General features: G+C 34.7%; 1 protein-coding gene across 1 annotated transcript in view; it reads left to right on the top strand.

The window, feature by feature from the left end:
• Positions 1–23,949, top strand: part of mal (molybdenum cofactor sulfurase) — a 133,377-nt gene that overhangs the window by 84,943 nt on the left and 24,485 nt on the right. The window contains exons 9-11 of the mRNA XM_089101088.1: positions 3,305–3,580; positions 4,558–4,714; positions 7,748–7,904. Of these exons, the coding sequence (XP_088957214.1) occupies positions 3,305–3,580; positions 4,558–4,714; positions 7,748–7,904 (590 nt within the window). The remainder of the gene's footprint in view (positions 1–3,304; positions 3,581–4,557; positions 4,715–7,747; positions 7,905–23,949) is intronic.

Genomic DNA, 23,949 nt, shown 5'->3' on the forward strand with positions numbered 1-23,949 from the left:
CATTCGTCAGGGCAGAGTAGAAAGTGTCCTTTGTTTCGGTGTCAGCTTTGTTTGTCGGGGCATAACAAACAAGGACCGTCATTTTTCCTTGCTTGTGATTGAGTCGAGCATTAGCGATTCTATCCGAGACGGGAGTGAATGACAATAGACACTTCTTGGATTTGTCATCATGAACTAGTCCGACTCCATTTTTTCTGGTGGTTGTCTGGCCAGACCAGAAAAGGTGGTATCCTTCACCTATGGGATCATTTCCATTCCCGACTAGGTGGGTTTCTGTTATTCCAGCAATAGAGATGCGGAATCGCTTCAGTTCCATCGCCAGAAGCGTCTTAGCTCCGGGACAATTCAATGTCAGTACATTCCAAGTGGCAATATGGAGGCCACCTTTGTCAATAAGATTCAAACGCCGGTCATTTCTCAGTCCTGGGGTAAGCAAGGGTGGGGATGGAAGAAAAGAAGATTGGTCATCCGAGGCAGTTGCTAAGCTATTCGTTGCAATGGGTTTCGGGTGGAGGGTTGCAAGGCCAACCGACCCTAGGCCTGGATTCTGATTAAAGCCAGGATTTACCTGGATACTGAGAATCCTGGGGAGGGCTCCACCCACCTCATGAGGTTGAGGCCACCCTGATCGGAGCGTTTAGTTAGGGGAAACCCCGTATCCAGAGGTACGTGGTCAGCAGACATGGTCTGCATCATTCCGGACGAGCTCCATTCACCTCCTAGTGTAACCAAATAATTGGGTACACTGGGATTCGAACCCTCGTCCTCTCGGACAAAGGGTTCTAAGTCACAGGAAATGTTTTTAAAAACGCATCAAAATTTTTGTATATGCATTTTCTTACGTTTTTACGTTTTTTCAAAAAGGGGGGGGGGTCTCAATCCCAGTGACCCTCTCTCCCTGGATATGGTCTTTTTGCAAGAAATAATTTAAAAGGGGCCTATGCTATGCCATCTTCAGGCTTATTTTTTTCAAAAAAAAGAAAAAAAAGGATGACGTGGCAAATGTACCGTCGAAATCACCTAGTGACCATAGTAACCATACAAATGGTGCATTTTTACATAAAAAAATGGTCACCTAGTCATCATAGTAACCATAGAAATGGTGCATTCGTACACCAGACAAATGGCAACCTAGTGACCATAGTAACCATAGAAATGGTGCATTCGTACATCAGACAAATGGTCACCTGACAGGAATTTTGCCGAACTGGTTGTTTTTAATGGCAAAAAATAACGAGTTTTAACATTTTAATCATCTGGGAATCGGTTTTAGAAGTTTGAATTTTTCCTTCAAAATTAAAACGCCAATTAAAATTTAGAATTTGCATTATGTAATTAAACATTTACGGGGTAAGATTAATGTTAATTAACCGATATTTTAAAAGCTATTTCAACAGGTTGATTATTAACAAGAAGGTATTAGCTACAAAAATAGATTGGTAGCGTTTAAAATATTCGAAATTATAAGTCGATCGTAAGCATATCGAGAATTTGGCAAGGATAATGTTTAAGCCTTCCCTCTAGATGTGCCTTATGACATAGGCCATTCCATGGCCTGGAAGTTGCTTAAAAAATAGTATGTTTCCAAATCTTCTCTGTAAGTTCTTAACATACTAGGAGGGCCCACTTAATCATGTATGATCATATTTTTGTGGTTCACAGATTTATGAATCTAAAATATATCTAGTTTATTTATATTATTTTAATTTTAATACAATATTAATTAAATCAGTTTTTATACATTTAATTATATAATATGTCCCTTTTTATGTATTTTATATATTTTTACTATATTAAATTTGGTTTAATTATATATTTTTAACTATATAATAATTAGATTATAATTTAGTGATATTTAAATTACATGTCATTTATATATGTTTTATATATATATATATATATATATATATATATATATATATATATATATATATATATATATATATATATATATATATATATATATATATATATATATATATATAGGTAAATTTTTACCAAATCATATTTTTGACTTACGAATAAAGTCAATATACCCTCGATGCCTTTTTTTATGTTCTTTCCAAATATAATAATCATTTTTGTCGGAAATGAATTTTACCCCCACCCCTATATATATACCAATTCAGGGTTGGCCTATATATTTGCACATCAGAGGGGGGGGGGTGCAAATTTTATTTCTGATATAAATGGGAGGTAATTTTAAACTTTACCCCCACCCCCTAATGTGCAAATATATACCCTGAATTGGTATAGGGGTGGGGATAAAATTCATTTCCGACAAATATATATATATATATATATATATATATATATATATATATATATATATATATATATATATATATATATATATATATATATATATATATATATATATATATATATATATATATATATATATATATATATATATATATATATATATATATATATATATATATATATATATATATATATATATATATATATATATATATATATATATATATATATATATATATATATATATATATATATATATATATATATATATATAGGGTAAGACACCCAGTAGTCAGACACTTCAATCACTTTGAAAGCTTTTTGACATTTAAACTACTCTAATTACTGTATTATACCACCTAGAAACTTAATTTTTGTATCAAAAAGTTTCTGAAGAATTTCTGAACAAGTAGGTTACTAATTCAAATAGTTTCACTTGTACAGCGCCTCCTATTTTTGAATTTACTAGCAAGTGACAATTCTGCCTAAACTCGGACATACAAACTGCTCATTGTAGATAGTGATTAAAATAATATAAAAGATTATGTCCAAGAATAGGCAGGTGGCCGACTACTGCGAGTGTCTTACATATATATATATATATATATATATATATATATATATATATATATATATATATATATATATATATATATATATATATATATATATATATATATATATATATATATATATATATTTTAGAGTGAGTAAACTTCAATATTTTTTCATCAGTATTGTAGCTTCAAAAAAGAAGAAAGAAACACGATGATTCAAGATTTAAAATAATTACAAGTGGCGCTACTACACTTAAATAAACAAAATTTTGTATTCACGTTATTTATTCGTCTTGTGTTGAATAGGATTTGTCAATCAAGACTATTCCAGAAAATTTAAAAATTACAATAGTTCAAAAACTTAAACTACAATAATCATCTACTTTGAAATAATAAATTGCTTTCCTTCGAATGAGGTATTTTCAGTTAATGGCAAATATTATATATATTAACATTCATTTATAACTGTATTTTATTTTTAGATAGAAATTTGAAATCTGGAGAGCTTCAAGTTCATCAGACCATACAGTCGGGAAAGAATATAAAGTTGGAAAAAATTCGCTTATATCCAGTAAAATCATGCTCTTATCAAGAAGTTAAGTCATGGCCCATTGAAGCAACTGGCCTCTCCTATGATAGACAATGGATGATTATTGGGTCAACAGGGGCGAGTATTACTCAGAAAAGAGAGCCTAGATTGTGTCTGGTAACACCGACAGTGAACATAGAAAAAAAAACACTTACTCTTAATTATCCAGGTAACATTATTCTATAGGTTTATGTCCAAAGTTGTTAGAAGCTATACTGAAAAGATTCTCTCTTTCTTTCTCTCCCTTCCTTCTCCCTCTCTCTCTATCCCTACCTCCCTCCCTGGCTCCTTCCATCTTTCTCTGTCCCTCTCTCCTCTCCCTCTCTCCCTATTTCACTTCCTCTCTCTCCCTCTTTCCCTCTCTCTCTCTCACTATTTCTCTCTCTATCTCTCTCTTTTTCTCTCTATCTCTCTCTCCTTCTCTCCTCGTCTATCCATCTATCTTACTGGTTCTCTCTCTCTATCTTTTAATCTATCACTCTCTCTCAATTTCTTAATATATATATCTCACTTTCCCTCCTTAAACTTCTTTCCTCTATTTGCCCGTCTCTTTGTCTCTCTTTTCTCCCCTCCCTCTCTCTCTATCTCTCTCTCTCTCTCTCTGTCTCTATCTCTCTCTCACTCTCACTCTCTCTCTGTCTCTCTCTCTCTCTGTCTCTCTCTCTCTCTCTCTCTCTCTCTCTCTCTCTCTCTCTCTCTCTCTCTCTCTCTTTCTCTCTCTTTGCAGTTGCTCAATTGGTTGAATAGAACAAACGTTGAAGTTTTAAATGAGATTTTCATTTTATTTATTTTATCCAATAAAGGAGAAAGCCATAGGCCTGTCGTAATGCGAGAAATATTTCGCGAAACAAACAAATGTTTGGTGCTTAAACGTGAAACAAACATTTTGATACTAAAACATCAAATATTTAAAAGTTAGAGTTTGTTAATCTGGCACCTAAATGGTTTAATTAAGGCAGTGCCATATTCAATAAAGATTTGGACTGTCTAGCAGACTTTATTCCGTAGCGTTGGTTTTGTATTTACAAACAAGTTCTGTAAAAAATAAAAGTGGAAGACTCAGATTCCATTGTTAGAAAAAAAATTCTCAGATTAATTTTCGCTTATCAAGTCATAATATGTTTCTTAAAGTCCAGTTGCTTTCAGGAGTTAAGCCATTGAACATTATTTTTGGCTTGGAAGGCAATCAGATTGAAGCTAAAGTTTGCAAGTCAAGAGTCTGTGGTGATTCAGTTGATGTAAATGATTGCGGAGAAGAAGCTTATCAATGGCTCCAGAACATTTTCGGGTCACAAGGCTACAGGTAACCTGAACAAGATAAAATAAAATGCAAAACAAACACTTTTATATATATATATATATATATATATATATATATATATATATATATATATATATATATATATATATATATATATATATATATATATGTATATATATATATATATATATGTATGTATGCATATAGATAGGCTACATGTGTGTAAGCGTGTTAGTGTGTATCAATGTAAAAGCACAAGCTTCAAAGCAGGTTTATAAGATATAAAAGAAGGGTAAACAAGTACCTTGACTAGTACTCGCATACATTCCAATCATCTTATTCCATTTGACACCGCCTTATGTAATATCCCTACACAAGACCTCCAAACATCAACTTGTCCTCAGCTTTTCCCTCCACTAGCCTAGTATTTCAGCCTATCGCAGGTTTTAAACGGGCAAAGAAAGGTACGTAACGACGGAAGAGGGGACTTGTTCGGAGTTCAACCTAGTCTTCAGCTTCAGATGTTTTTAAGGGCTTACGAACTCCAGTATTTCAAGTGTAATGTAGTGGTGAGGGCAGTATAGTTTTAAGAGAGACCTCTCTTAATTTGGAAATGCAAAAATAATTGGTACCCGAAGTTAAGGGCTTTTAAATGTTTTACTGCTTGATGAAAAGATGTATACAAGATTCAATATTTCTCCGAGGGTGGGCATTTTAAATGTTAGCCTTGCTTCTGGAAAGGAAAGGAAAAAATACAGGAAAGCAAAGGAAAAAACAGGAAAGGAACAAATACAAAAAATGGGCTGTTATTACTTACCACTTGAAGTTTTGAATCTGAGCCGTCAGAAAAATTAAATATTACAAAGTAAAATATGACTTGCCTTTGGAACGCATTAAATCTTTAAGAGAAGCAAAGAGTCCGAAGGGTGCATTTAAGGAGCCTATAGTTTTATTCCGGTTTAAACAAGGGAGCCAGACTACGGCTGCAGAGAAAAAGAAGTGCACGGGTCCACAAGTTGAACAGAAGCTTTGTATTCAAGATTTAAGATACATTTATTTAAAACTGTTTTCATAGTATTGGCAAGAGCCTCAACTAAATTACACTATTTCTAATAACACAGGAAAAAAATTAAGCCTTAGTATTAAGCATTATTTTCACAGTTGCTGTTAGTACCGCGAAGACAGAAGAATTACTTCAGACATCGATGAAAGATACTGTTGAAAGGCTAAATTCCAGCTTGAAGGTAAATAGGTTAAAGATTAATCTGGGTAAGACTAATTTTTTCCCGTTCATCAGATTTTTATCCATGGATTAAGGATATTGTAAGACAGTATGGAACTTTAAAGCGGGTGTGTTCTTATAAGGTTTATATTGATGAATTTTTATCATTCAAGTGTCATGTACAGTATGTTTGTAAAACTGTGTCTCGTAACTTGGGTATAATGAGAAAACTCGAGCATTTTTTTTCCTCCTTTTGTCATGCGCCTTCTTTATTATTCCCTTATCCATCCATATATATTGTATTGCATTAGCGTTTGGCTTGGAACATCTCCTTACATTGTTCAGCCAGTACGAGTTCTACAAAACAACGCTGTTCGGCTGTTAGATGGCCTACAAACCCGGGATTCGGTACGAAACGCGTATGAGCGTGTAAAGATATTGCCAGCTTCCGGATTACGGGAGCTGTATAAACTTCTATTCATTTTGGATTCAGAGAGGTATAAACCTCCCGTGTTTCGATAGTAGCAAACCTGAGATCCTCCGTCCATGATTATGATACTAGGTCATCTGTAGAGGTTAATATTCCGCTGCTTGTTTTGGCCCAATCGATGTTTTCTTTGCTTCATATGGGGATCAGAAGTTGGAACCATCTTGATCAAAATTTAAAAAATATAAGTGATATTTCTTCGTTTAATATAGTAATTAAAGGGATGCTTTTTAGTAAGTATGAATTTTAGTGTTTTTTTTTTTTTAATATATTGGTAAATATTTATGGCTCCTGGAGGTGACGATTATGATCAAAATTTTGAAAATATAGGTGAAATTTCTACGTTTAAGATAGTAATTAAAGGGATGCTTTTTGGTAAGTATGAATTTTAGTGTTTTTTTTTAAATATATTGGTAAATATTTATGACTCCTGGAGGTGATGATTATGATTATGAATATGATAATAATTTTAATGAAATTGTTAAGGTGTAAGGTTTTTGGTGCTGTTTGGGGACTTGATATAGATAGGTTGTTCTGTTATTGTTTTTTTTTATTGTTTTGTTATCTTAGTGTATTTTCGCCACCCCCTTGGACAAGTTTTTACTTCTTGGGGTGGCCGCTAAACTAATGTTAAATTGTTTGTTTGTTTAGAATAAATCTCTCTCTCTCTCTCTCTATTAAACAACACAAGAAAAACAAAACATAGAGCGTGATTAATGATACAAAACGGAATAAAAGAATTGCTTTCCGGCGGTTGCTGAATATCTACGCAAAGAGTATGGGCATCCACATCTAGACTTTGGCGTCAAGCAGCAATGTCATCTGAACTTTGAAATTAATAGACTTAGATGGCAATGCAACTAACCAAAATGAATTAGCCTTATGTTATGTGGCTTTTCCGTATCGGATCGTCATGATTAATGCACTTAATGAGCCTAGGAGGCTAATTCTTCGATTACTTGCATTATTTCACAGAAAATAGCCGGAAAGAATGCACAAAAAAGCTAAAATTAGGAAAATTTAAATGCCGTGCATCAGCTTGGCCCTTCTTGTTCACTTCATGCTTATTATTAGAACATTCAACCTTCTAAACCTGAATTTAAGGCCTACTCCCATCTTTTTATTAAAGAACCTGAAAACGAAACAAGGCCCAGAAAGACAATATCTTGTCTTATATTGTCAAGACAATATATTGTATATATATATATAGATATATGATCCCCTCATAGTTTTACTATACTAATGGCTGCCTACTGGTGAAGCTGCAAACTATATATTTACGGCTGGAATAGGCTTTATTTCCTATTATAAATACACCGAATCTTCCTTTGGCAGTTCATGATTAAATTCTGGAACCGTCCTCTAGATTAGTTCAGCAGTCAGCCGTAAGAAGACAAAAGAAAGAGGATAATAAAACTAGGCTCTCCCTTGCCAATGAATCGCAGTACCTCCTGGTGAACAAAAATAGTGTCTCGAATTTAATGGAACAGATGGCACTAGCTGATACTTCTAGCACCTCACTGGTGAGTTTTTCTTGGGGGCTTTTTTTTTAGTTTTTTTTTTGTAAAGTTATCGTAATAACTTTACAAAATTTAAGTTGTATATAATTGTAGATCGTGGAAATAAAATAAGCATCATAAATAATGGCTACTTGTTACTTTTAGAATTGGGTAAATATTTACATCTTCATATATTTAGCTAGGAAGAAAGTGAATCCATCACTTGATGCTCTTTACAAATTCAATAATTGCTCCTGGGGCAATTCCATTTTGAGCCCTTAAAAGGGCTCAAAACATCCCACAGTTTAAAAGTTTCAAAATGTGTTTCTAGAAAAAGTGTCTGGCGAGATAAATTGTCATTTCTAGTTGATTCAGGAATGGTAAGTATTATTTTCATTAGTTTTAACAGTAAAATGTTATTTTGAAACAAATTTGTAGGGATTTCTAAAAAGAACCTAAAACCAGTGGCGTCGTTTGGGTGTGGTAAGGGGGAAGATGCCCCCCAGTAATTTGGAAATAATTTATTATATAGCCCATGCCCCTTGACTTTCCAGATGTAGATTCCTTTGCCCCCCCCCCCGCCCCCATTGAAAGTGCTGGAGCTACGCCAGTGGTGTAATGTCGTCAAAATAATGGGGGGGGGGGGAAGTTGGAGCCAATTTTCCTAATTCAAGCGAAAATGACAATAACAACTGAAAAATGAGCCATTTGGTACCATGAAAGTACTATAGAGAACTATAAAGATACTTTATAGTAGGCTACTATAAAGGTAAATATATACCAAAGAAAACTGATCCGCTTCTTTTGATGCTTAAATTATGCAGGTTTATTTTAGTTTTGACAAGATTTTTAAAGAAACTAATTTCAGCTAGGGGGCAAACTTGGGTCGGGGGGGGGGGACCGAGGTCCGGGAGGGGCAGTTGAACCCCTGCCCCAAAGCAAATTACGCCCCTGAGTTATGCCCCTTCCTGAAACACCTCGAAAATGTTATCAGAGCAAAATAAAGGGAACACCCTTGGAATCACCATTGATGAAAACCCTAAGAAGGAAACTTGTCCCCCTCCACCTTGAAGAACAAGGAAAATCACGCTTTTGCATGGGTAGCACTGATGTGTCGACTTTTTCTTTTATTCTTGATACTAACAGGGCACAGAAATAGGGGAAAATCTCCAGCATTTTTATTGGGGGGGGGGCAAGAGGGGTCCATATCCAGATGGTCAAGGGGCATGGAATATCTAATAATGTTTTTCTCCACATTATTGGGGGGCAGTTGCCTCCCTGGTGCCCCCCCCCCCCGAACGACGCCCCTGCACAGAAACATCATAGAGTGTTTTAAGGCCCTGTTATATATATATATATATATATATATATATATATATATATATATATATATATATATATATATATATATATATATATATATATATATATATATATATATATATATATATATATATATATATATATATATATATATATATATATATATATATATATATACATATATTCATATTATATTTATATTCAGGGGCGAATCTCCTGCATTTTTATTGGGGGGACAAGAAGGGTCCATATCCGGTTAGTCAAGGGTCATAGGATATATAATAATTTTTTCTCCACATTATTGGGGGCTATCCTTGCCCCCCCCCCCACGACGCCCCGGTTTATATTTATTTATCATAACCAGTTTTTCTTTATCCTTTTATAATTCTTTATTCAAGACACCGAATTATGTGCTGTAGTTTATTAACAATGATTTGTTCTGTTTTCAAGTGTTTCTATCTTCAAGTTTGTTATTAGGGGTGAAGAATCAATAACATTGTTTTAGATATAAGACCTTTAAGGTAGTTTTACGCGCAAAAAGCTCAAAAGGAATATCTTCACGTCATCAAATTTCTTAAAAAAAAGACACGTTTATATGTTTTAGCTACTTATTCATTAACACAAAGGTCGTATCCAGGGAGGATGTACCGAGTTTGAATCCCCCTTCTGAATATTTTTTACGACTCGTAAGAACGTAACACAAATATATATCAACTATTTTCTTATGTATTTTTTAAAGTTGTTTCCGTACCCAACCCCCCGAAAAAATACTCTTCCCCCCGAACAAAACCCTGGATACATCCTTGAATAACATCAATATGTTTTTGGGGCTAGCTGGTCTATGTAGCGTCGCTTACTTAGGGTGGGGAAAATAAAATAAAGGCCCCTTAGATTCTAACATCAATATCAACAAATGCAAATTTTTAGAATAAAACTTTTGTATTTAAGTGCATAAAGGAAATAAATTAAATTTTACTAACCAATACCGATATTTAAATTTTCAAGCTCAAAACATATCATCCATTGATATGTTTGAACATATCATCAAACATATCATCAAAACAAAACATAGTCACATCCATTAATCTGAAAGCTAATTAGCTCCTGATAATGAGGTGAGGAAAATTGGGGAGCTAAGATTGTAGTGCTTGCAGTGCTTAATTGAAAAACGGTGTCTTAATGTCGTAGTATATTTACTGTGAGAGTACAACCAATGAAACCAATGAAACACTGGTTACAATTTTAACTGAATTAAATAAAAAAAACAAGTTTTTTAAACTGAAAGTAAGGAGCGACATTAAAACTTAAAACGAACAGAAATTATTCCGTATATGAAAGGGGCTGTCCCCTCCTCAACGCCTCGCTCTTTACACTAAAGTTTTTTATTGTTTAAAAAAATAAAGTTGTGTGACAAAATCAAGCTTTAGTGTAAAGAGCGAGGCGTTGAGGAGGCGACAGCCCCTTTCATATATTGAATAATTTCTGTTCATTTTAAATTTTAATGTTGCTCCTTACTTTCAGATTAAAAAACTTGTTTTTTTATTTAATTTCTGATCGTTTTTTAGCTAATGCAGATTTTATTTGCATAAAAAGTTTACTTTTCTTTTGCTAAATGGATGTCTTTACAAATTAACTTACGTAACTAACTTCTATATTCGTATATTTTTCTTCTGGCAAAAAATACAAAGTTGCAGATTTTTGCAGATATGAGCTTGAAACCTACGTAATATTGTTTTCTGATACGCTGAATCTGACGGTGTGATTTTCATTCAAATTCTTTCACTTGTAGGGGATGTTTCCCCCCTCTTTAAAAAATCGAGTAAATTTTCTCAGGCTCGTAGCCTTTGATGAGTAATACTAAACTTAATAAAATTTATATATTTAGGATCAGCATTATAAAAAAATTCTTTTGATAAATTTATTTATATCAAAATTCCGTTTTTTAAATTCTCTATTCCTATTGAGCTGCATCGCTTGTTTTTTTATTGTTTTTTTTTTATTAAGTCTATGCTATTAATTATATTAGGAGATTATCACGGTCGTACAAAAAACGTTCTGTGAGTTGAAATTTAAAACAAAATTTGATTCACAAACCCTGACTCACAAAGGCTGTATAAATAGAATAGATAGCTCTTTTGAAAGCACCAAAAAAAACTGTAGCGTAAAGAGCGAGGTATTGACTTGGGAGAGAACCTCCTCACATACGTTATAATTTCTGTTGGTTTTAAGTTCTAATATTCCTTCTTACATTTCAGTTGAAAAAACTTATTTTTTTTTATTTAATTTCTGAATGTTTCTTAAATAATGCTTGGAAATCCGGCGCCCCCTTCATAGAAATGTCCCTTACCCCAAAGAAACATCCTCCACGGAAATATTATTCAGAGTAACCCCCTCCTCTAGCCCCCCCCTCCAGAAAAAATCCTTCCTGAAAATGGTTGTATACTTCCCAATAACCAATAAATAATGCTGGCAAGTCCGGCGCCCCCTTCATGGCAATTTCCCTTCCCCCATGAAAACTTCCTTCATGAACAGATACTCCAACATAACCACCGACACACCCTTCCCTCCCACTACCAGAAAAAAAACCTCCTGAAAACTTCTGTATACTTCCTAATAACCAATACTATATGTTAACATTGGGTAAAGTTCATAACTTTTAGCCCTCCCCCTGGGAACTTTTGGGGATTATGTCACCCGGAACGACTTAGTTGTCGCATTCTCGACCCTTCTTAACAAAATGGCTACCTAAAAATTTTTCTCGGGTGATTATGTAAAAACAATAAACAGGGGTGGAGTCCTAATTGCCCTTAGTTCTTTATTTTATTCGAAAAAAGAATTCTAAAGTTTATTATATATTCTAATGAACCCTCCCACGATATTCTAGGACCACTGGGTCGATACGAACATCCCTGGGGAAAAAAAAACAAAAAAAAACAAACAAACAAACAAACAAATAACCCCGCATCCGTGATCTTTCTCCCGGCAAAAAATGTAAAAATCTGCATTTTTGTAAATAGGAACTTCAAACCTCTACAATAGGGTTTTCTGATACGCTGAATATGATGGTTTGATTTTCATTAAGGTTCTGTAACCTTTAGGGGGTCTTTACCCCTTTTTTGAAAATCAGCCAAATTTTCTCAGGCGCGTAACTTTTGATAGGTAGCACTAAACTTGATGAAAGTTATATATTTGAAATCAAAATTGAAATCTGATTCTTTTGATATATCTATTGGTATCAAAAACCCGTTTTCTAGAGTTTGGGTTACCATTGAGCCGGGCCGCTCCTTACTTACAGTTCGTTACCACGAACTGTTTGAAAATGGTGTCTTGATGCCGTAATATATTAATTGTGAGATTACAATGCCATCTATAAGATAGACATAGACAAATAATGAAAAACTGGTTTTATCATAAATATAACGAAAATCTTTTATATTTATCTTAAAAAAAATAATAGCACTAAAGAAAACTGACCCATTCTTATGGATGCTTAAATTATGCAGGCTTATCTCGGTTTTGACAGGATTTTGAAGAAACTAAATTTCAGCTGGGGGAGGGGGGCAAAATGGTATCTTGGGGGGGGGGGCAAACCAAAGTCTGGGTGGTGTAGCTGCCCCCTCCCTTGCCCCGAAGCAAATTACGCCCCTGCCGTGAGATTTGAGCCTAGGTATCATAAACGCGCATAAGGGGGGGGGGGCAGGAAGGGGTGCCAGCCCCCCTGGCTGAATGACGCTGCCTTTTATTTGTATCAATTTAAAAAAAAATTCCACAAAATAAGTTTTTCAAAGAAAAGTAAAGAGCTCCATTAAGCCAAAAATAGGCAGAAATAAAGGCAAATAATCTTCCAACCGTAAAACTACCACAAATCCATGTCAAAAAATAAATGAAACTCAAAACGAGCAGAAATTAGAATAAAAAGCCGAGTGAAACTGAAAACGAGTAAAAATTAACATTACTTGGACTGACAACCCCCATGCCTTCTCAAGACCAGAACGTAATTTAGGCTTTACTGAAAAAAAAATTACCGTTGATTGTCAGTTTAATATACCTATACTGATATTTATTCCTTAATGTCTTAAATTTTTTGTATTTTTTTTAAGTAAAAAAAAGGGAAAACATGTAAAATTATTCTGTTTTCAATAAAGTGCAAATTATGTTCTGGTCTTGAGAAGGCACAGGGATTATCAGTCCAACTAATATTAATTTTTGCTCGTTTTGAGTTTGAATCGGCCATTTATTCTAATTTCTGTTTGTTTTGAGTTTCATTTATTTATTGATAGTGATTTGTGATAGTTTTACGCTTGGACGACTACTTGACTTCATTTCTGCCCATTTTTGGCTTAATGGAGCTTTTAAATTTTCTTTGAAAAACTTTTTTTTGTGGAAAAAGTTTTTTAAATTAATTTCTATTCGTTTTTTATTGACATGGGTAATTTTCCTGATTTTTTTTTTATATCTTTTCGTTTTTTTTCTATAACAATCCATAGTTTGGCTTGCTATTTGTATGTTGGGAGAAACTTTTTCAACGATTTTTAATTCTGACACAAATAGTATTTTTCATTTTAATCTTAGACCTCCTCAAGTCAGAGGCGGATCCAGGATTTTTTTAAGGGGGGGGGGCAAAATTGGTTGATCCGATAAACTTGCTTTAGGAGCAAGTTTAATTTACGCAATCTTGCGTTAAATAAGTAAATTACACTACTTTAGACTACGTTAAGGGGAGGGTGCCTCCTCACCCATCCCCCTGGATCCACCATTGCCTCAAGTTGACCTGAAAAAATCAAACTTAATATCATCCCCAAAAGATTCTGTCTATGCTCTCTGACAACCTGTAAACGCTTACACTCTATTTGTTTATTTAAATTGTAAGAGCAAATGTAGCAACAGTAGTAGCCCCAAAAGCTTCAATTAATACCCCCAGTTGTTCTCGATACATTGCCGAAGTGTCTTATTGGCAACCGCAAACACAACGCTTTTTTATTTAGTTTTAAAGCAGCCCTTAGTCATATAGCATAATGGGCCAATTACATAATTCTGGAGGGTTGACATGCCCAGTACCCCTAAAGACATAGTTGCTGGACCGTTCTACTATGCTTAACAAAATAGTTTTCTCATAATTTTGACTGGATATGTTTGGGAAATAAATCGGCTTGAGAGACGAGCTGATTGCCCTCCAATCTCTTTTTACTTTTAGAAAGGACACTAGAACTTTTAGTTTTGAATCGAATTAGCTTCTTTAAATGTTTCAAGGTTATTTCTAGCTATTATAGAGTGGTGCTGCCTATGATATTGTTTATATGCCCCTTTTAAAAACCTACATGCATACAGTTTTTAAGGTTAATCCGTACTCCCCCTAAACGCTTCCTAAGAAATTCGCCTTAATACTCTTAGCGTCATTAGTTACAGTAACTGTAGTGGTAGTATTAAAAGTACACACATAGTGCCTTCAGGCTAGTTCAACATCCCCCACAACTTACTCTTTAGGTCTAACTTAATAATATATTTTGTTCTTGAGATATTAGTTTGTCACCTTTTTGAAAGTTCACATGCTCATAGTTTGTTTTGATTTAGTTCAACGTCCGCCTAAATATTTCTTATATTTGATTACTAAAGACATTGTTATATTCTCTTTGGATTATTGGTGACAAAATGGCTATCTCACAATTTCGATCGAATGTGTAAGGGGAGAAGAGGATATCATGGAGGTGGGGGGGGGGGGCTATTTTCTCCACCACGCTTGACTCTTAAAATGGAACTAGAACTATACACTTCCAATCAAATGAGCCTCCTCTATAGTTCAAAAGACCATCCCTTCATAAAAACCTTACATGCCCCCGGGGCATAACTTACAACCCTTATTCCCATACTCTGGGGGGTTGTATCAACCCAAAGGCCGTGTTATGAGACCTTTGGATTATTTTTGAACAAATACCTATCTCAAAATTTCTATCGGATGTATCTGGGGAAAATATAACTGAGGGGGGGGGGGGGGTATTGCTCCCCTCCGACAAATTTGACTCTTAAAAATGGCAACTAAACTTCCGATTTCCAATCCAATGAGCCCCCTCCGAAGGTTATACGACCACCGTTTCCATAAAAAGCTTATATGCCCTCGGGGCATAGCTTACAACCCTTGCCGTGAGGACTGTGGGGGGTTCTCATCCACAAAGACATAATTTCTGGACTTTTAAACTACGTCAAACAAAATCACTATATCGAAATTTTGAATGGAAGTGGTTGGGGAAATGATAGGTGTAAGCGGGGGGGGGGGCTGGTTCACCTCCAACCCCTTTTGACTGTTAAAAAGGCCATTAGCCCTTTAAATTTCCAACCGAATGAGCCCTTTTCAAAGTTTCTTCGACAACAAATGGCCATCTTAAAATTTCTATCAGATGGGTTTCGGGAAAATGCGACGTGTGTGTGTGTGTGGGGGGGGGGGGCAGGTTATTTGCCCTCTGATCACTTTGACTCTTAAAAAGAGCACTATAACTTCAAATTACCAATCAATGAGCCCTTTCAGAAGTTTATACGGCCACCATTTCTATGAAAGTTCTATATGCCCCCAGGGCGTAACTTACAACCCTTGCCCTGAGTGTTATGGGGGGGGGGTTCATCCTCAAAGACATAATTTCTGGACCTTTAAACTACGTACAGTAAAATGGCTATCTAAAAATTCAGATTGGATGTGTTTGGGAAATGATTGGTGTAGGGCGGAGGGGGACTGGTTCACCTTCAATCACTCGACTGTTAAAAAGGCCAATAGAACTTCTGATTACCAATCAAATGAGCCCCGTCCGAGGTTTATACAACCACCCTTTCTATTAAAAACCTTATATCCCCCCAGGGCATAACTTACAACCCTTGCCCTGAGGGTTGTAGGAGGAGGGGGGGTGTCATCCTCAATGTCTTAATTTACGGAACTTAAAACTACGCTGAAGAAAATGGCTATCTAAAAATTTTGATTGTATGTATTTGAGGAAGTGATGAACGTGGGGGAGGGGGCTGGTTTACCTCCATGAGCTCTTTTTGAAGTTTTTATGACATTTATTTCTATAAGATGTGCCCTTGTCTAACAATAATAAAAAATGTATTGTGCCCACAACGCTCTTTACTTAGGCAGCGCTATCGCGCTGCCTGTGATATTTTGTCTTGAAATTTCATTTATATAGCATTGGGAGTGCCGATTAGACCTGCCCCCCTAAAATTCAGCCTATGGGTGCCCATGCCAGGTATGGATACGCATGAACCACTTTCGAGACTCTTTTTCTCCGTCTAATTAGCTTACCTTTCCTCTTTTTTAGTTTCCCCACCCCATAATAATACTGGCTATCTACCAAAGACATTGAATTTTAAAAGTTTTTTTTATTGAAAGTTAATGAGCTAATTTAAAACTTCCAGAAATCAGAAACTAGCTTACAAAAAATCTCAAAATGGATGCCAATAGAGATTATTATAAACTATTAATTCTATATTTTTTTTGTTTTATTGTATCTGCCTTTACAATATTAAATAAAAAAAAAAATATATCTATTTAGTGATGGTTGATTTCGCGTTTTTTGTTCCTGTTTGCTAACCTTAGGACGATCTCATATCTTTCGATTTCATAAGGACGATCTTATATCTTAAAAGGGAATGGTTTATTTGTTCGTTTTTTCGCTTTAAACTAACAAGTTTTAAGTCCATATGTTTGAAATAGAATTGAAAATTAATTCAATCAACAAATCAATTTATTCAATGAATAAACTCAACAGAATACACTTCATTATAAACTCCCCCGTAAGACTCTATGGCCAGGAAAAAAACAGGAGAAAAACAAAAATGAAACAAATACATAAGACACAAAAACATTTTCAACATCATACATTCACACCTTTAAGAGACTCAACACAAGAGAGAAAAAAAAATAAATAAGAAAACAAATAATAAAATACAATGATCCACATAAAAAAAGAAAAAAAAATCTAAGAATCAAAAACTAAGCAGGGGACTACCATGCAATCAATTTATTCCGCGTGGACTACCCTATGATTAATCAATCAATCAATTTATTCAACCAATAAATTTACGACAAAAACACTTCAATATAGAACCCAAATATATTTTTCCTATTCCTCATGTGCTTTCAGTTAAGCCAGCCTTTAGATTTAGAAAAATACCTTTGTTTAGTACTTTCGTTGAAAAAATGCCCCCCTCCCAATTTTTTTCGTTGAAAAAAATAGGAAAAAATGCCCCCTCCCTTAGATTCTCACCTTCCCTTGGAGTTTTCATGAATTGACGCCACTGCTAAGGGGTGGCAGTCCCCCCACATGCAGGATGATTTCTCTTCTTTTTTTAGTTGGTTCCTTAAATTTGAAAAATAGCTTGTTTTTAAAATTTAATTCTATTCAGAGTTACCGTCCAAGCGCATAATTTTCTATCTATCCAATGCTGAAGTTCATTTTACTTCCTGCAATGCTCAATTCTCTGCAAGGGTGGATCCAGGATTTTTTTAAGGAGGGGGGCGCAAAATAGGTCGATCCAATAAACTTGCGTTAGGAGCAAACTTACGTTAATTAAGTAAATTACACTACTTTAGACTACGTTAGGGGTAGGCTCCCCTGGATCCGCCACTGATTCTATGTCCAGAATCAGACTTCTAGGCCAAGGCAAGGAATAAAGTGTAATGAAAGTAAATAAATAAATAAAGGAAGGGGAAAAGCAAGGTCTAAAGTAAGTTTAATGCCTAGCGTTTGAATAAAGAAGAATATAAATTATGCTCAGACAGTTTTGGTTAAAAGTGCATAGTAGTCAAGGTTGTATTCGAGGGGGGGGGGGGGTAGGGCTACCTGGTTTGAACCCCGTTCCCCCTAAAATTTTGTTATGACTTGTCAGAACCTAAGAAAATCGTACAAAACAAATTTTCTGATATTTTGAAAGTTTTGTGTACCCCTCTCCCCCCCCCTTCAAAAAAAAAATCGTGAATAGGCCATTGATAGTATCGTGTGTTAATAGGATTTTATTGATTAGATGGTTTGACATAGAGACCTTTGTGTCAAGGCCGTATCCTGGGGGGGGGGTAACCCGGTTTTAACCCCCCCCCCCCCCGAAATTTTTGACCGAGTCGAAAATAAGTCGAAAATTAGTAAAACCTAGGTAAAAATCAGTAAAATTAGTCGAAAACTGAGTCAAAAATTAGTAAAAAAAAACCCAAAAAATTCAAAAATTAGTACCCCCCCCCCCGAAAAAAGATCCTGGATCCGCCCTTGCTTTGTGTGTTTTAGATTTTAAATGAGGATATCATTACGTAAATACAATAATAAAGAGTACATATTTTTCTGTTTCGTTTCCCTTTGTCAGTTCTTCCAATCCACCCTCTCATAGCTATTCCTTTATTTCAAATGACATACTTATGAAAGATGCGTGCAATAAAGCTCTGTTAGTTTATTGTCATAAAAGCTCAAGTTGACGCTGCTGCATTTCAAAACCATAACAGCTGGAAAAAGGGAAATAAATAAAATTGAAAATAAAATATTGAAAATTGAAAATAAAATATCAGTTTACTGAATATAATAAGGAAAAAAGCATTTGATGATATTTGCGTTAAAATTAGACAAAAAACCAAATAAAAACTTGGCAAGCACCCAAGGACCCATTCTGGATTTGGTACTAACGCGTTATCCCGACCGTACTCAGGAAGTTTAATCTGCTTAAAACCGGTTTTCTGTGTGGACTCTAAGATAATCAGCTTAGTCAGAGTGAGATAAACTACTATTCCAATATATTCTAATTAAATATTAAATATATAGAGTTTGTTAGGTATTTAATATAATGCGTTCTGGGCGACTGCTTTCCATAATTCTCTGTTGCAGTTTCCATAATTTTGTTACTAAAGTATCATATTTTCATTATTTAGGTATATTTCATTATGATTAACTTAACTTCACTTCTTGAGCGTTGTCGGGATAACACGTAAGTACCCGTGATTTTTGTTCAGGGGGGTATTTTTTTTCGGGTGTTGCAAAAGCTTAAAAAACGTATCAAAAACTTATTGTGCATTCTGTTACATTTTTTTGGATTGGAATATTTTTTTTTTGGGGGGGGGGGGTTCAAACCCCGAAACCCACAGCCTGGATACGACCTTGCAAGATGTCTTAAGAATATTAACCTTTGCTAAAACTTGACTGCATAACTGGGATTGGCTAAGAACCGTGAAGAAGAAAAATAACTTAAGGAAATAAGTATCGGCCGCGGCTTTTTGCAAAGATAGCGACAAAGTACAAGAAAAAAGGCTATGCGACAAACTCCATCGCCTCCTATGGCGTCAATGTATAAACCTCAGATCCCACGAATGAGATTTTGACATAGATTTTTGACAGATGCCGGCTTGCAACTGACCAGTCTTCATGCGTTTCGCTTGGTAGGAGGTCTTCCATGATGTCGCTTTTGAAAAAAAGACTTGGACAGCCTGCTAATTACGCTAATTCTTTGCTTCAACGCTATTGTCCAGACTGAAATATCGATACTTGTTTATCAATATGTCTTATTTTCTTGTAGAACAAAAATAAGTCAAATACTTTGAACAATTTAACTCATTTACATGAAGCCCGTCGAAAAATTCCAAACACTTATTTTAGTAATGTCTTACAAATTTATTTTACTTCAAGATTAGAAGTTATAAAGATGGAGTTTATGTAAAAAGCCAAAAATAAATCAAACTTCAACAAAACACTATACAATCATACTAGGTCACAGTATATTTGTATATTCAGGAAGTTCACATTTGAAGATGGGGAGGGGTCTTTGTATATTTGTACATTTAGCTTTTAAGTGTTAGGGATTCGTTTATTGAGCAAGTTCATATTTGAAGATGGGGGAGGGCATAAAAAAATTTACAAAAAGGTAAATTATATGAAGATTGCTGGATATTATGAATATCTATAGGAACATCTTAAAATATCTGCGAAATCATCGATATTCGAGGCTGGAGGCTGCATATAGTACCCCTCACCTTTAGCATTCCTACGTGCATACATATCTTGCCGAATTATTAATCTATCCTAAATATTTTTGTTTACGTGACATAAAAATAAGATTTGAAATAGGGATAAGTCCATTTATTAGCCAAAAAAAGCAGATACAAAAGTCTGGATTTTTCGATCACATGTACAGCGATCGTCATTAGCAGAAATCCTGAAGTATTAAAATTAAAACTAACATATTTATAAAGAACAAAATAATCACTTTCGGTCCACAAACAGGTTACGGTTCATTCACTAGATCTGCTTGAGAGAGTTCATTAACAGGATTCATCGAAAATCTTGAATTGTAAATTTTCTTCTTTAACATTGCCTAAATGTAAGCAGAATTTCTAATGTGGCATAAAGGTGGCAATATATGTGGCTTGTGGCATAAAGGTGGAAATGAATAAATGTGCCATAAAGGTGATATAAGGGTGGAAATAATACAGGTGGCAAAATCTTCCTCTTATTCAAATTGCAAAAGAAATTATATTTATTTATAGTTATTTATATATTTATTTTATTTTGTTTATTTATATTTTATTTATTATATTATTTACAATATATTTTATTTTTTATAGTTGTTTATTTATATTAATATTTATTTTGTAGTTATTTATTATTTTATTTATTTATTTACGTTTATAGTTATTTATTATATTTATTATGTATAGATGTTTAACTTATAGTTATACACTTGATTGATCCCATTTCCCCATATATACGACGTATTTTCGACGTTATGTCTTAAATTAGATATTTTTTCATCTCTGTCACCTATTTTTTGCCACCTCTATAAGAAATTCAACTTACATTTAGGCAATGTTAAAGAAGAAAATTTACAGCTCAAGACTTTCGATGAACCCTGTTACTGAACTCTCAAAGCCCTAGTCAATGAAGCGTAAACTATTTGTTAGTTTTAATTTTAATGACTTAGTATATCTGCTGATGATGATCACTGTACATTTGATCGAAATATCCAGACTTTTGTAGACTGGCCAGACCACAGTCCATATAATTATCCAATATGATCATTCCCTATCTCACCCATTATAAAAAACCGGACCGGGGTGCGAGTGCTCCAGAGAACGTAGAAACATAAGCGGCGTCAGATCTTTTCACGGGTAGACAAGTCAGCCGCGAAACAATCGGAAACAAGTGGAAACCCGCTATTAGTAACTGCACGAAGAAGTGGGATGAGCTTTTTGTTCGCACCGAGAACGAAGACCACAAATGATCTGCGATAAGCTTACTGGATAATTATATGAACTGTGGTCCAGACTGTCTAATAGATGGACTTCTCCGCATTTGAACGTTTTTTTGTTTGTCATAGAAGAGTGGTGTGGTCTTTGAAAAAAATTAAATAAAAAAAACAAGCTTTTTAAACTGAAAGTAAGGAGCGACATTAAAACTTAAAAAGAACAGAAATTATTCCGTATATGAAAGGGGCTGTCCCCTCCTCAACGCTTCGCTCTTTACGCTAAAGTTTTTTTATTGTTTTAAAAAATAAAGTTGTGAGACAGAGACAAACTCTAGCGTAAAGAGCGAGGCGTTGAGGTGGGGACAGCCCCTTTCATATACGGAATAATTTCTGTTCGTTTTAAGTTTTAATGTCGCTCCTTACTTTCAGTTTAAAAACTTGTTTTTTTTATTTAATTTCTGATCGTTTTTTTGTTAATGCAGCTTTTATTTTGGCCCACCGTCATTGAATAAGTAAACAAAATTTGCATAAAAATTTTACTTATCTTTTGCTAAATGGATGTCTCTAAATTTGGTTATGACGTAATTTACAAATTAACCTACGTAACTAACTTCTATATTCGTATATTTTTCTTCTGGCAAAAAATACAAAGTGGCAGATTTTTGCAGATATGAGCTTGAAACCTATGTAATAGGGTTTTCTGATACACTGAATCTGACGGTGTGAGTTTCATTAAAATCCTTTCAGTTGTAGGGAATGCTTCCCCCCTCTTTAAAAAAATCGGGTAAATTTTCTCACGCTCGTAGCCTTTGATGAGTAATACTAAACTTAATAAAATTTATATATTTAGGATCAGAATTATAAACCCATTCTTTTGATACATTTATTGACATCGAAATTCCGTTTTTAAGAGTTTCGATTACTATTGAGGCGTATCGCTTGTTTTTTTATTGTTTTTTTTATTACGTATATGTTATTACGTATATGAGGGGGTTCTCCCCTTAGTCAATACCACACTCTTTACGTTAAAAGTTACACTAAAGTTACTCTTTTGAAAGCACTAAAAAACTGTAGCGTAAAGAGCGAGGTATTGACTCGGGGGAGAACCCCCTCATATACGTTCGTTTTAAGTTCTAATGTTGCTTCTTATTTTCAGTTGAAAAAAACTTATTTTTTAAAATTTAATTTCAATTTAATTTTAATTAATTTAATTTAAATAATGCTTGGAAATCCGGCGCCCCCTTCAAAGATATTTCCCTTACGCCAAAGAAACATCCTTCACGGAAAGATTCTCCCGAGTAACCCCCTCCTACAGCCCCACCCTCCAGAAAAAAATCCTTCCTGAAAATGTCTGTATATTTCCCAATAACCAATAAATAATGCTGGTTAGTCTGGCGCCCCCTTCATGGCAACTTCCCTTCCCCCATGAAAACTTACTTCATGGACAGATCCTCCAACATAACCCCCTACCCACCCACCCCCACTACCAGAAAAAACCCTCCTGAAAACTTATGTATACTTCAATATAACCAATACTATATGTTAACATTGGGTAAAGTTCATAACTTTTAGCCCTCCCCCCGGGGACTTCGGGGGATTAAGTCATACTAAAATACATAGTTATCATATTTTCGACCAGGCTGAACAAAATGGCTATCTCAAAATTTTGATCGGATGACTTTGGGAAAAAATGAGCGTGGGAGGGGACCTAGTTGCCCTTCATTTTTTTGTTATTTTGAAAAAATCCCATAACTTCTAATTAACGTTCCAATGAGCCTGTCAAAATATTCTAGGACCACATGATTGAGACAATCAACCCTGAAAAAAAAATAAATAAACACATATCCGTAATCTCCCTTCTGACAAAAAACTAAAAATTTCACATCTTTGCAAATATGAGCTTGAACACCTCTACAGTAGGGTTCTCTAATACGCTGACTATGATGGTGTGATTTTCATTAAGGTTCTATAACTTTTAGGGGGTCTTTTCCCTTTTTTTGAAAATCAGCCAAATTTTCTCAGGCGCGTAACTTTTGATGAGTAGCACTAAACTTGATGAAAGTTATATATTTGAAATCAGCATTGAAATCTGATTCTTTTGATATATCTATTGGTATCAAAAACCCGTTTTCAAGAGTTTCGGTTACCATTGAGCCGGGTCGCTCCTTACTTACAGTTCGTTACCACGAACTGTTTGATAGAAAAAATACATAATTTAAGTTATTACGTCGAAAATTTTTCCGTGACGTGTATTACCGAAAAAAGCGATTAGTACTTAGGGACTGAGCTTCATTCGGATATGTGAATTTTAGACATAAAAACGGTGTCCAGCGTATTTACCCCCAGTGGTTCCCAGCAAACCCCCCACTCTTGAAACTTTCCCCAGAAAATTTTGCCGCAGTTTGCCTCACCCCCGGGACCCCCTTTCGTGGAGAATTTCCCAGGACAATTTCTGGAAAGTTCTTCCCCTTATAAAACAAAAAATCGCGAAGAAATGAAGAAAACGAGGACAATTAACAGCCAGTGAAAAAATTGAAAAATTATGCAA

This window comes from Artemia sp. Qi Xiang Cuo, chromosome 15 (genome assembly GCF_049724085.1).
Source record: "Artemia sp. Qi Xiang Cuo chromosome 15, ASM4972408v1, whole genome shotgun sequence".
NCBI lineage: Eukaryota > Metazoa > Arthropoda > Branchiopoda > Anostraca > Artemiidae > Artemia > Artemia sp. Qi Xiang Cuo.